The 13,896-nt window shown below is 37.0% G+C and overlaps 1 protein-coding gene across 26 annotated transcripts in view; it reads left to right on the plus strand.

Annotated features, from left to right (window-relative positions):
- Positions 1-13,896, plus strand: part of si:ch211-176g13.8 — a 55,577-nt gene that overhangs the window by 35,990 nt on the left and 5,691 nt on the right. For 13 of the 26 annotated variants that reach the window (XR_015501420.1, XR_015501419.1, XR_015501412.1 and 10 more), the window contains 8 exons: positions 5,733-5,849; positions 7,120-7,218; positions 8,565-8,717; positions 9,893-10,015; positions 10,413-10,496; positions 12,354-12,546; positions 13,084-13,307; positions 13,394-13,535. Coding sequence is in view for 6 of the 26 variants with exons in the window: in XM_087271200.1 (XP_087127326.1) it covers positions 5,733-5,849; positions 7,120-7,218; positions 8,565-8,717; positions 9,893-10,015; positions 10,413-10,496; positions 12,354-12,546; positions 13,084-13,307; positions 13,394-13,535 (1,135 nt within the window). In the remaining 20 variants the exon portion in view is untranslated. Of the gene's footprint in view, positions 1-5,732; positions 5,850-7,119; positions 7,219-8,564; positions 8,718-9,892; positions 10,016-10,412; positions 10,497-12,353; positions 12,547-12,772; positions 12,982-13,083; positions 13,308-13,390; positions 13,536-13,896 lie in introns of those variants that run through there. The other 13 variants (XR_015501404.1, XR_015501409.1, XR_015501403.1 and 10 more) reach the window with 2 other exon arrangements.

The raw sequence follows: 13,896 nt of genomic DNA on the forward strand, positions 1-13,896 counted from the left end.
TTCTTCGATGTGTGTTAACAAAATTAGCACATTCTCTCATTGACTGCATGATTTATTGTGACTACTTTAATTTTAATTCAGCAATTTATTTTTAAAAGCGTATTAATTAAACTAAAAAGTAAATTGTGTTACATTTTTAAAAAAGTAACTCAAATATTAATACTTATTTTTTCAAAGTAATGCATTATTTTACTTGTTACTTAGAAAAGTAATGTTATTGCATAACTCGCGTTACTTATGTAATGCGTTACCCCCAACACTGGTTACATGTATAAATATTACTATATTACTTAAAAACACACTTTAGAGTAAGTCAGACAATGTTATTCAGTTTACAATTAATTCAAAATACCAAAAAACGGTATCAAAAAATATGACCACATTACACCAGGTTTACGCTCTTTGCACTGGTTGCCTGTGCACTTTTGAGTCACTTTTAAAATGCTTCTCTTGGTTTTTAAATCTCTAAATGGCCTGGCACCTTCTTATCTGTCAGACTTGTTGACTGAACATCAGCCTGGTCGGTCTCTTCGGTCATCTAACCAAAGATTATTATGCATCTCTAAGTCGAGGCTGAAATGCAAGGGTGACCGTGTTTTCACAGTAGCTGGTCCTAGTTTGTGGAATGCTCTGGCCCTCTGTATTAGATCTGCTTTATCTCTGTCTGTTTTTACATCTAGGTTGAAAACTTACCACTTTGATTTGGCAATTTAACAATGAAAATGGCCTGTTTTAGTTATAATTCATTTATTTTTTTTGTTGTGATGTGTATTATGCAGCACATTGGTTAACCTCTGGTTGTCTTTAATAGGGCTATATAAATAAAAAAAAATATATATATAAAATAGAGGGGACGCAGTGGCGTCTCACAGCAAGAAGGTCGCTGGTTCGAGCCTCGGCTCAGTTGGCGTTTCTATGTGGAGTTTGCATGTTCTCCCTGTGTTCGCGTGGGTTTCCTCCGGGTGCTCCGGTTTCCCCCACAGTCCAAAGACATGCGGTTCAGGTGAATTGGGTAGTTGTCCGTTGTGTATGAGTGTGTGTGTGGATGTTTCTAAGAGATGGGTTGCGGCTGGAAGGGCATCCGCTGCGTAAAAACGTGCAGGATAAGTTGGCGGTTCATTCGCTGTGGCGACCCCGGATTAATAAAGGGACCAAGCCGAAAAAAAAATGAATGAATGAATGAATATGAAATAGAATTTATGGTAAGTGTGTTGTTAAGTATGTGTGTGTGTGTGTGTGTGTGTGTGTGTGTATGTATATAATATTTAATATTTTATAGTTTAAAAGTTAATAATACTATATTCACTATTATATATTATTTTAATATAGTGATGCATTATTTATAAAGAGTGTGTGTGTGTGTGTGTGTGTGTGTGTGTGTGTGTGTGTGTGTGTGTGTGTGTGTGTGTGTGTGCATATAATTAATAATGATAATTTATTATTATATAAATATTATAACATTTGTAATAATAAAAAAGTTTAATAATTTTTATTCAAATAAATTTTGTAAAAAATTTTGTATAATTTTACAATTCCTTGATAATTCCAGCCTGATCTCACAAGGAAACTATCTATTTTATGTATTGTTTTATGTAAATCGTATGAAAATGTAAATCTTTTAAAAGCAGGTGTACCCCTAAACTACACAAATTCTTACAAATTAGCCACTAAATCAAAAAGCTACATATTGATGTGAGATTGCATTGAATTATTTTTTTATTGGCCATAACGCCAAATAATGTATTATTTTGATGCATTATTTATAAAGAGCATATTTAATAGTGCATAAACAACATTATTTAACCAGAAAAGGTGCAAAACTCTTTTCCGTCATCTACCTTGCTGATTTTAACAGACATGTTTGACATTTACAGTGAAATAAAATGAAAATTCACTATATAGTTTTAAGTTTTTAAATGTACATATTAATAACCTTCCTATATTATCTAATACTTCCTCATAATGTAATATCTAAATGTTGTATAATTCTTTATTGGCCATAACACCAAAAAAATTAAGTATTTTAATATAGTGATTTATTATATATATAAAAGGCTATATTTAATAGTGCTTAAGCAACATTGATTAAACATAAAGTTCACCACATACCTTTATACAAATACTCTTAAATGTCACCTAAAAACTGTCCATGAATCAACTCGACCAAGAGGAGCAGTGCTGTACTGAAGGCTGTATGTGTGCTTCAGTGTGTGTGCAGCTGTTTTTCAGATATGCAGTGGCGCCCTCTGTTGCCCGCAGGCCATCCCGTCTCTTGCCACACCAGCATAGTGGCCCGCTTGTTCGCTAACACACATTTTGTTTGCAAGTCAAACAAGCATTAGCCTGTTTCTAAAGAAAACATTAGAGATGCTGAACCTCAGCGCTGGTGAGGCGGAAAGACCAGCCAAAAGTGCAGACAGGAAGCAGGACGGCCTGTGAAAAGAGGCCATTGAGGAGTCAACCTGCCCCACCTCTCATCAACAAAATCAGAATACACGAGAAAATAAAAAAGTGTTTCATAGATTTATAAATATCATGTTGGAAAAGTCTACTTATGCATGCATTTATTTTTCAGGATACTATTTTTAGTCTTATAAATGAGTAACGCATAATAAAGCAGGGGCGGCACGGTGGATCAGTGGTCGCCTCACAGCAAGAATGTTGCTTGTTCGATTCTCGACTGGGTCAGTTGGTATTTCTGTGTGGAACTTGGAACGTGTTGGCGTGGGTTTCCTCAGGGTGCTCCGGTTTCCCCCACAATCAGATATGCGCTGTAGATGAATCGAATAAAGTAAATTGGCCATAGTGTATAAGTGTGTGTATGGATGTTTCCCAGTACTGAGTAGCAGCTGGAAGGGCATTCACTGTGTAAAACGTATGCTGGAGAACTTGGCTGATCATTCCTCTGTGGTGACCTCTGATGAATAAAGTGACTAAAGCCTGATTTATACTTCTGCTTCAGGTGACCGGCGTAACCCACGGCGCATGCAACGCGCGTAGCTGTGCATTTATACTTCTGCGCGCTGTTTCTGTTGGTCTGCATTAACACCTCCGAAACGCTAGTTGGCAGTGAGGTGTAAATGTTCCTCTGTGTCGAGTTTCTTCGCTACTTTTTTGCATTTCCTGAACACTTTCGGGATGTACAAGTGGCTCAAACTCGCTCATTTTGAGGAAGGAACCGGCGGACGTGCAACAACTTTAACTATGAGGTAAACACAAAACAAAACTTTCCATCCGGAGCTCCTTCACGGTACTCCACACTTGTAAACAATCGCTTGCGCGGCGTCGCGCCATTCGCGCGCCTCTCGGTCCCGCCCAGACTCATCAGCGCTACCAAGCCGACCAATCACAGAGCTTACGCTACGCGTCGTTGCGGCGTGTAGTTACATTTTTTGAGAGGTGCACGTCAGCGACGGCGATGGCCACGGCGAAGGGCTATGCGTCAGCGCCGTAGCATACACCGGTGTTTGACGCAGAAGTATAAATCAGGCTTAAGCCGAAGAAAAATAAAAGAGTTGGCGGTTCATTCTGCTGTGGCAGCCCCTGATAAATATGGGACTAAGCCGAAGGAAATCGAATGAATGAATGAACAATAAAGCAATATCTTGCTAATTGCTGAGTATATTCCCACCAAAAACATAAAATAGATAAACAATGATAAGCGTTCAACAACAGTTGACACTCGCTTTGTTTTGTCCATATAGAAATTGATTTTTAAATGGAGTATATGCACAGCTAGTGTTTTTCAGCCACTGATAAACTTCCAGTAAGGGTTTATATGGTTATTTTCAATTTTTTAAGGTTTCTTTTACAGCATCGATGTTGTAATGTAATTAAAAAACAGTCAGTTAAATAGACTTAAGCATTCATTTTGTTGTTCATGCATAAAATGGGATGAAAGACTGTAAGTGCAAACTCCGTCAGTAGCAGCAAGCTAACGCGGAAACTCTATATTGAAAATACTGGGGTAAAATAAATGTTCACATTATAAAGACATGGCAGGGAACAATGCAATTTAATGCAGTGCTTTTTGTTTGGTGTAAGAACCACTTTATATCGTACATCAATTGGGAAGTAAGGATCACAGATTTTTATATAAATTAGATCTTAAACGTGTCGATTTTATAATGGAAAGTTTACCAGAAGCACTTGGGCTGGCTGACTGAAAATTAAAAGTCTGTGTGCATATACCCCATTGGCCCATTCTAATTGAACCGGAAGTTGCTGAGGAATTACACTTATTACTAAGCCGTAATTGCCTGCTATTTCAAGGTAACAAGGGAGCACGTCACAGGTTGTCATTGTTCAAAAATGATCCATGTGAATAAAAAACCAAATTCACCTCAGTAAAGCAGACTAGGCGGAATAGTGCTATCTATAGATGTTTTGTTGTTAAACTAAATAAAAATCGACATTATCGATGCAGTAAAAGGTCCTTATGAAACTGAAAACAGTCACATCAATCTTTCCCCAGAGGATTTCAGTGGCTGAACAACACTTCTGTGCATATAACCCATTTGTAACACAACACTCTACATCAGCTTTGCGTGACTAAAATAGTTTTAAAACAGAACAGAAAGAAATACGTCAGCCATGGTGTCCTCCAGCGTGCAAAAGTAGCTCTAATATTGATTCAGGATTTTAAAAAGTTTTGATTCAGCATTTGTTTTACCGCAGTAATTGTCTCGTGTGCACATAAACACGTGGTGTGTGTGCGTGTAGAGAGGTGCGCAGTTGTACAAATCTCCATTTGTTGACATCATTTTGGGCTACTTATCAGAATTATGGGAATTATCAGCCCGACAATATTTAATTGGATGAACATTTTTTAGTTTTATGCCTTACACAGAATATAAAAATACATATAAGTACATTTAGATAATTTACTTTAATCTTTACTATTGGAATGATAAGAGACTTTTAATCAGCACAACAAAAAAATGTTTCTGAAGAGAATTCCCTACTGCACCCTTAAACAGTTGGGTGTGACAATATTTGAATTCATTCAGCCATTATGTGGATCTGGTGGGAGCACTTTTATTTAGATTAGCTTAGCATAGATCATTGAATCGGATTAGACCATTAGCATCTCACTCAAAAAATTTTTAAAAAGATTGTTGATAATTTTCCTATTTAAAGCATGTCTGTAGTTACATTGTGACTGACGGAAAATGAAAAGTTGCTCATTTCTAGGTCAATTTGGCTAACTATACTTTCATTCCGGAGACTATCTTCAGGTACTGCATAATATCATTGCAACAATCTGATTCAATCATTTATGCTAAGCTAAAAGTGCCAGACCCGGAGATTGGCTGAATGGATTTAAAAAGGATACAACTCAACTGTTTAACTCTAGATGACACAAAAGGGTTAAAAAAGGTAGACATCCCCATTGAGGTAAAAAAGACTTGGTCTTGATTGCTGGAAAAATCTGCGAAGCAAATATGGCCGTCGAGTGAACAGACCTTCTTTGATATGTTGGGTTTGTGGTGAGCAAGGAGCCGCTCTGTAAAGAAGGATCATTCTTCAAGGGCTTACATCACTTAATGATTTATTCTGCCAATATTTGCACACATAATATTTGAAGAGTCTTGCCTAGCAGTGATTTGTTCAGCTGATTTTGAGAGATTGATGTTCCTCCAAGTGATGATGTGACTTTTGTGTACACATGTTCCCTGAGAAGGTATTAAGATTGAAAAAACGGTTTGTCTTTCTCTGTTTTTTTTCTTTAGGTCAGAGAACTGCTGAAGGAAAGCGGCACGGCTGAAGAGCACAGCCTGAATAAAGAAGCACGTAAATGGGCCACTCGTGTAGCCAGAGAGCACAAAAACATCATCCTCACACAGTGGGTGGGTCGGGCATCACTAAGTTTGTTGTAATATTAAAAAATGTATTCATATACAGTAGTCAACGTCTGAAGTGAATCAAAAAAGTCAATTAAAACTGTGCCAAGATGAGATTTGTTCAATAGTTTTTAGTGTAACATTGTTGAAACGTTTTGATTTACTTAAAATGTTGACTGCTGTATGTATTACATACAGTTTAAGTCAAAATTATTAGCCCTTCTGTGAAATTAGTTTTATTTTATATAACATTTCCCAAGTGCTGTTTAACAGAGAGATATTTTTAAACATAACAGCTTTAAATAGTAAGAAATTTCTGATCATTAATTTTGTCTTTGCCATATTTTTTTCTAGTTATTTTACAAAATACTAGTATTTATCCTTAACTGAAAGAAATAAGATTTTCTCCGCAGGAAAAAATATTATAGGAAATAGTGTGAAAAATGTCCATGCTCTGTTATACATCTCTTGGCAAATATTTAAATCAAAATAAAAGTTAAACATATTTTTTTGTTTTGTTTTTTATTAATATGTTCAAATTAAATTCTATACAATATTGAAAATTAAATTAATTGAATCTTAAATATATTTGTATGAACATGAAAAACCAGAACAACTAAATTCAATAAATTAAATTTGTAATTATAATATAGATAACATTTTAAAGCAAGAAGGTCGCTGGTTTGGGCCTCGGCTGGGTCAGTTGGCATTTCTGTGTGGAGTTTGCATGTTCTCCGTGTTGGCGTGGGTTTCCACTGGGTGCCTTGATTTCCCCCACAGTCCAAAGACATGCACTACAGGTGAACTGAATAAGCTAAATTGTCTGTAGTGTATGTGTGTGAATGAGAGTGTATGGTTGTTTCCCAGTGATGGGGTGCAGCTGGAAGGCATCCGCTGTGTATAACATATGCTGGATAAGTTGGCGGTTCATTCTGCTGTGTCATTCTGCTGTTCATTTGTCTGAACATGAAAAAAACTAAACAAAAAAATTGAATAAATTATGGTGTGTATATATAATATAGATATTTTTTTAAGTCTGTTTGTCCACTTTAGCTAACTGTATTAATTTGTTCTGAATTTGAATATAAAATAATGTATTGTTAAATGAAAATTAAATTAAACTTTTTTGTAAGGAACTATAAGAATATAAAGTCTGTTTTATCTCAATGAAAAAAAAAACTGGCAAATACTAAATGATAATTTAAGCATCACCATAAAATAAAATTAGGTATATACATTGTAAAATGTTTTTAATGTTTTGTGTTTTATATTTTAGACTTTGTCCGAATATGAAGGGTTGCATCAGCAGGACCAGAATAACAATGAACTGGAACTGAAAATGGACGATGCAAAAGAATGCATTCGCAAATCAGAGGTAAAAAATTAAATATGACTATATTTGTTTTTATATCTAGTGTGAAATTCGTTCCTCCTCATTAAACTACTTAAAGGTTTTTGAAAAAGTACTTTGAAATATATATATTTTTATTTAAAATTTGGCATAATCTTATCAGTGCTAGTGGTGTAGTGGTTGGTGCGACGGCACATGCACTCCGGTGCTCGCGGCGACCCGAGTTCGATTCCCGCCTCTTGGTCCTATGCCGATCCTTCCCCTCTCTCTGCTCCCCATGCATTACTGTCAATACTCTCTTCTGTCCTATCCAATAAAGGTGAAAACCCCAAAAAATAATCATAAAAAAAATGTATGTAATCTCAAATGAAACATGAAGAGAGGCATATATAGCGGAGAAAATAAGTATTGAACACATCACCAATTTTTCAGAAAACATATTTCTAAAGGTGCTGTTGAATTAAATTTTTTCCTGGATGTTGATAACAACCAAAGAAATCCAAAAACCAAAGATATATGCAAAGAACACAAATCTAATTCGTTTATAAATAAAGTTATGTGTAATAAAATGAAATGACACAGAGAAAAAGTATTGAACACATGAAGAAAGGCAGGTGTGGAAAGGCAGTGAAAGCCCAGACAGCAGCTGAAATCTCTCAGTAGTTCTTCAGCAACCCTCTGCCCTTCCTCATCATAAATGAATATCAGCTGCCTCAATCCAACATCTACATTAACAGGATGATGAAGATGAAACCAAGCTGGATATTTCAGCAAGACAATGATCCAAAACACAGTCAAGGAAACTCTCAAAAGTGTTCAGATAAATAAAATCAAGCTGTAGAATGGCCCAGCCAATCACCTAGCTTGAATACGATATATATACAGTCTTGATATAAGAGGCGCCTTTAAGCTTCCATCCCCAATTCCATGTCAACAGCTCCTTTAGAAATATAATAGGAAAAGACATGACGTGTTCAGTACTTATTTTCCCCCGCTGTACATACATCCTACATATAGTAGCTCCTCCCCCTTATAGAATACAGCTCAGCCAGATAGAGTGCATCTTAAGAAGTATCTCGAAGAGGGCGGGCATGTCAGATACTAGAGAGAATTTGATTGGTCAGAAAATTTGATTAAAGTATAAGATGATATAAAAAAATTGTTGATTACACACTAGCTTATAGATATACTTAAGACTAACATACTGATACTAACATCTGAAATTTTATTTTACCTGACCTCCAATAAAAAGGTTGGCCAAGTAATTGCAATGCTTGAATCAACATCATTTCTGCTGTAATAGTTGACATGCATGAGCGATATGCAGCAAGAGGGGAAGCTGGTAGATGATGTCTTCACACTTCCTGTAGACGGTGAAACTGAAGGCCGAGGCGCGTCTGAATCTGCTCAGAGATGTTGGCGTAGCTGTAGACGTGTGGCTTAAGAGCGCCACCAACCAGGTGATGGAGGAACTGGAGAACGAGAGATGGGCGACCCTCAATACACATGACGCATCAATCACTGTAAGTCTGAATCTCTTTATTTATGATGATTAAAAAAATGAAGTCAAAATTATTTGAATCCTGTTAATTTTTATACTTGTTAAAAAATATTTCCCAAATGATGTTTAACAGAGCAGGGAATTTTTCACAGTAATTCCTATAATATTTTTTCTTCTGCAGAAAGTCTTATTTGTTTTATTTCAGCTAGAATAAAAGCGGTTTTAATTTATTTACAGCCATTTTAAGGTGAATATTATTAGCCCCCTTAAGCAATATTTGTTTTAATTTGTCTGTAGAATAAACCACTGTTATACAGTGACTTGCCTAATTACCCTAACCTGCCTAATTAACCTAGTTAAGCCTTTAAATGTCACTTTAAGCTGATCACTAGCATTTTAAAAAATATCTAGTCAAATATTATGTACTGTCATCATGGCAAAGATAAAACAAATCAGTTATTAGACATTTTTTAAAATTATTGTGTTTAGGCCTTGGATTGCCTGATGTAAGGATGTATATATAACCTTTCTGTTGAAATGACCATGTTAGTCAAGCACTGGGGAGAGACAGATTCAGAGCTGGGTTGGATAGAAATGGAGGAAAAGTTAGCATCACCGTTCCACCCGATTGACTTTCTCTCATTATGTTCTGGAACTAAATGGGAATCAAAGCCAGTGACGATACACTCACGATTTGTATGAGTAGAATCCATAAACTGTGTTGGACATCACATTATAAACAGTCATATGCATCATTGTGGAATAACCTAGAAGTTTGTACTGGGAAAAAAACTGTGTTTTGGAAACAATGGCAACTAAAAGGAACTGCTAAAGTGAAGGATTTGCATGAGGAGGGTACATTCAAGTCATACTCTGATTTAGTGGACAAATATCATATTGGAGCCCAAGGGGACTTCTGGAAATACCTGCAAATTAGACACTGCATCAAGAACACATTTAATGTGAAGGAAAATCCTGTATATGCTTATTTACAGTCACCACAGGATGCTAGGACTGCTTCTATGTGTTACAAAATGATGCTCAATGTGTAATAATTTTTCAAGAATGTAAAATAATTTAAAATATTTAAATGAGTGCGGATCTAAAAAGTCAACGCACCAGGCAACTAATTAAGCAACTCAAGCACGCCGTTTAAACTATTCTACTGTACTCCTGTTTTTCCACCCATGTCTAAAGCACTCTGTAGACTTTGACAGAGAAGATGACGAAGACACTGAGACGTTGGATGACAGCAGCTCCAGCCCGTCCAGCACTCACAGAAACTACCCTCTCACCTGCTCTGTGCTCTACTCCTATCAGGTAAATGCTCTCATCTGGCATTCTCTACTGTCCGTCTATTAGGGATGCACCAAACCAAAAGAGAAAGACAGAGGAAAATACGAGTGGAAAAAAGCACCACACTTTTATTGGCATATCTTTTTTAAACCCAGTAAAATTTAAGTTGAGATAAGTTTTTAAAATCTTACCAAATTCATTAATCTTATTTAATAAAATAATAAATAATTATTACAAAGCATTTTTGGTTTTGGCACAGAAATTCTGGATGCATTGGCTGAAAAACAGAAACTGTCAATGCTTTGTAATGATTATTTATGATTTTATTGAATAGCATAAAATAATTTTGTGCATCACCATGTTAATCTCCTCTTCCTAACTGTTATCATCAGTTTGTGACTTTTCCTGTATTTTTCCACAGGCTTCACAGCCTGATGAGCTCACCATCCAGGAACAGGAAATACTGGAGCTGATTGATGATGGAGACATGGAGGACTGGGTGAAGGTACACACACACACACACACACACACACACACACACACACGCACACGCACACGCACACGCACACACACACACACACACACACACACACACACACACACACACACACACACACACACACACACACACACTTAACAAGGGTTTAAAACCACTAAATCCCCTGCTTCTTCAACCTCTCTTAAAATATGAAGGAATGCATATTTTTAGTTAAAAAGTTTTATTAATATTCTTTTTGTCACTGAAAATAACAGTTTTATTCAGCAAGAACACAGTAAATTGATCAAAGTGGGCAGGAATAACATTTCTTTTTCAAGTTTGATGATAAAAATATTCAACATTGTTTTGTTCTGATTGATTGTGTGACTGATTAAGGAGGCTGAAAATATATAGCATTGAAACACAGAAATAAATGACATTTTAAAACACATTAAAATAGAAAAAATTATGAAGGAAATTTCTGTGAGCAACTGTGATCTCACTAACCCAAAGTTTTGTCGTAGTAGTCTATACACACACACTTTATTAGGTACACCTGTCTAACTGCTTGTTAACGCAAATTTCTAATCAGCCAATCACATGGCAGCAACTCAATACATGTAGGCATGGTCCGGCATGGTTGTTGGTGCCAGATGGGCTGGTTCAGAAACTGCTGATCTACTGGGATTTTCACGCACAATCATCTCTAAGGTTTTCAGAGAATTTTCAGAAAAGGAAAAATTATCCAGTGAGCGGCAGTTCTGTGGGCACAAATGCCTTGTTGATGTCAGAGGAGAATGGCCAGACTGGTTCCAGCTGATAGAAAGACAACAGTAAGTCAAATACCTACTTGTTACAACCGAGGAATGCAGAAGAGCATCTCTGAACACACAACACGTCCAACCTTGAGGCGGATGGGCTACAGCAGCAGAAGTCCACACTGGGGTGCCACTCCTGTCAGCTAAGAACAGGAAACTGAGGCTACAATTCACACAGACTCACAAAAATTAGACAATAGAAGCTTGGAAAAATGTTGCCTGATCTGGTGAGTCTCGATTTCTGCTGCCACTTACGGAAGGTAGGGTCATAATTTTGCATCAGCAACATGAAAGCATGGATCCATCCTGCCTTGTATCAACGGTTCAGGCTGGTGGTGGTGGTGTAATTTTGTGGAGGATATTTTCAATTGGTGCCCATTAGCACCATTTGACGCTGTGTCAATGCCACAGCCTAACTGAGTATTGTTGCTGACCATGTCCATACCTTTATGACCACAGTGTACCTATTTTCTGATGGCTACCTACAGCCAGATAACGCACCATGTAATAAAGCGTGAATCATCTCAGACTGGTTTCTTGAACATGACAATGAGTTCACTGTACTCAAATGGCCTCCACAGTCACCAGAGCTCAATCCAATAGAGCGCCTTTGGGATGTGGAGGAACGAGAGATTTGCATCATGGATCTGCAGCAGCTGCGTGATGCTGTCATGTCAATCTAAACTAAAATCTCTGAGGAATATTTTTAGTACCTTGTTGAATCTTTGCCACGAAGGATTGAGGCAGTTCTCAAGGCAAAAGGGTCCAACCCAGTACTAGTAATGTGTACCTAATAAAGTGGCCGTTGAGTGTTTGTATATGTAAAATTTCTGAATGTGAAATATTATTTACAGAAATATATATATATATATATATATATATATATATATATATATATATAAGTTTTCTAAACTTTCCAAAGTATTTATTTATTTTAATTACTTACTAGGTACAGTAGCTTACTTATTTAGATTAATCTTGAATTTTGGGGTCTCCCAGTTTAAAACCGCTAAACTAGATGCTGTTTATTATGTTGCCATTTATTGTGTCGTTATTTTTTTTTCAGGCAAGAAACAGGTCTGGGCAGGTGGGATATGTGCCGGAGAAATACCTCCAGCTTCCAAGCTCCAGCTCTGTCCTGAGGATGATCCAGTCTTTCTCCAGCATTGACTCCCAATCACAAACCTCCAGCACTTCTGCAGAACAAGAGCCAGAAGTGGAGACGCTCACCCAGAGCAGCCCCAACAGTCACGCCAGTGGTAAGAGAGCATTGTATTTAATGCTTAAAGTGACCCTATTATGCTATTCTGCAAAATGTACAGCATTTAACACTGAATAAAGCATATGAGGTGCACCTGAGGTGATCCTTGTCAATTTATCCTGTTGTTCAGCTGCAAGATTAGAAGCCATTTTTACAATATAAATTTCAGGTGCTGGTTAGAACAAAAACTCATTTTAGTATGGAAATATTTCTTCTATTGCAAGACGCTGCTTTAGGACACGGAGTAGGAACGATAGTCAGGCACGCTCCTGTTGGTATTGTCAATTTGGCAACCTACTCTTGTGTAGAGACAACATTGGAGGAGCCGAGTGAAAATGTGTTTTGAACCAGGAGTGCAATACCTAGTTCAACCACTGGGTGTCAAACTTACATGCTGCACCTTTAAGTATGAACCTAACAATAAAAACACACATTCTTTTTTCTGTTTTTCTAAAGTCACATATAATGCCATAAAGATCCCTTTAATATTCTGAACAGCACTTTAACAAACACACATGTCCGTCTTTTTGCGCAGCTGTAAATCTGGCGAGGGCTCTGTATGCCTACGAGGCTCAGACTGAGGATGAGTTGTCTTTCCCTGAAGGAGCCGTTATTTGCATCCTCAGCAAACACAACCAGGAGGACGATGGTTTCTGGGAAGGCGAGTTTAATGGAGCAGTCGGCGTTTTTCCTGCAGTTTTAGTGGAGGATCTGTGCAAAGCGGAGGGAGGACGAACACACAAGAGCATGAACGTGCAGGTTTATACACAGACTTTTACACAGGAAAACACAGGCTAAGTGTTTGAGGTTGAGCTATTTTTGTAATTGCAGTGTCTTACCAGCAGGTGTCACTGTCAGTACTGGATGAAGCTGCGGCTGTGTTTCCATCGTGTAGCAGTCCGGAGTCTGTCTCAATGCCGTCTCTGAACAACACACTCACATTAAATGGCTTTCAAACTTCAGAAACAGTCAGAATCTCCAGCCACAGTAAGACAAACACTTTTATAATAATTATGTAAATTTTACACATGACAAAACATTCAAACTCTGTAGCACTTGAAGTTACTGTCTTAAAAATGTTAAATAATAACCACATTGTTTTGTTTTAATACATTTAGGTAGTTATAAATGAATTAAATCTCAAATGTATTCATTTAGTAAGTAGGTTATCCAGTCTCAAGTAGTAGACATTTACTATTAGTATTAATATTCATTAATTTAGTTTATTTTCAGCTTAGTCCCTTTAATAATCTGGGGTCGCCACAGCTGATTGAACCGCCAACTTATCCAGCATATGTTTTACACAGCGGATGCCCTTCCAGCTGCAACCTATCACTGGGAAACACCC

Source organism: Danio rerio, chromosome 10 (genome assembly GCF_052040795.2).
Source record: "Danio rerio strain M-AB ecotype USA chromosome 10, GRCz13ab, whole genome shotgun sequence".
Taxonomy (NCBI): domain Eukaryota; kingdom Metazoa; phylum Chordata; class Actinopteri; order Cypriniformes; family Danionidae; genus Danio; species Danio rerio.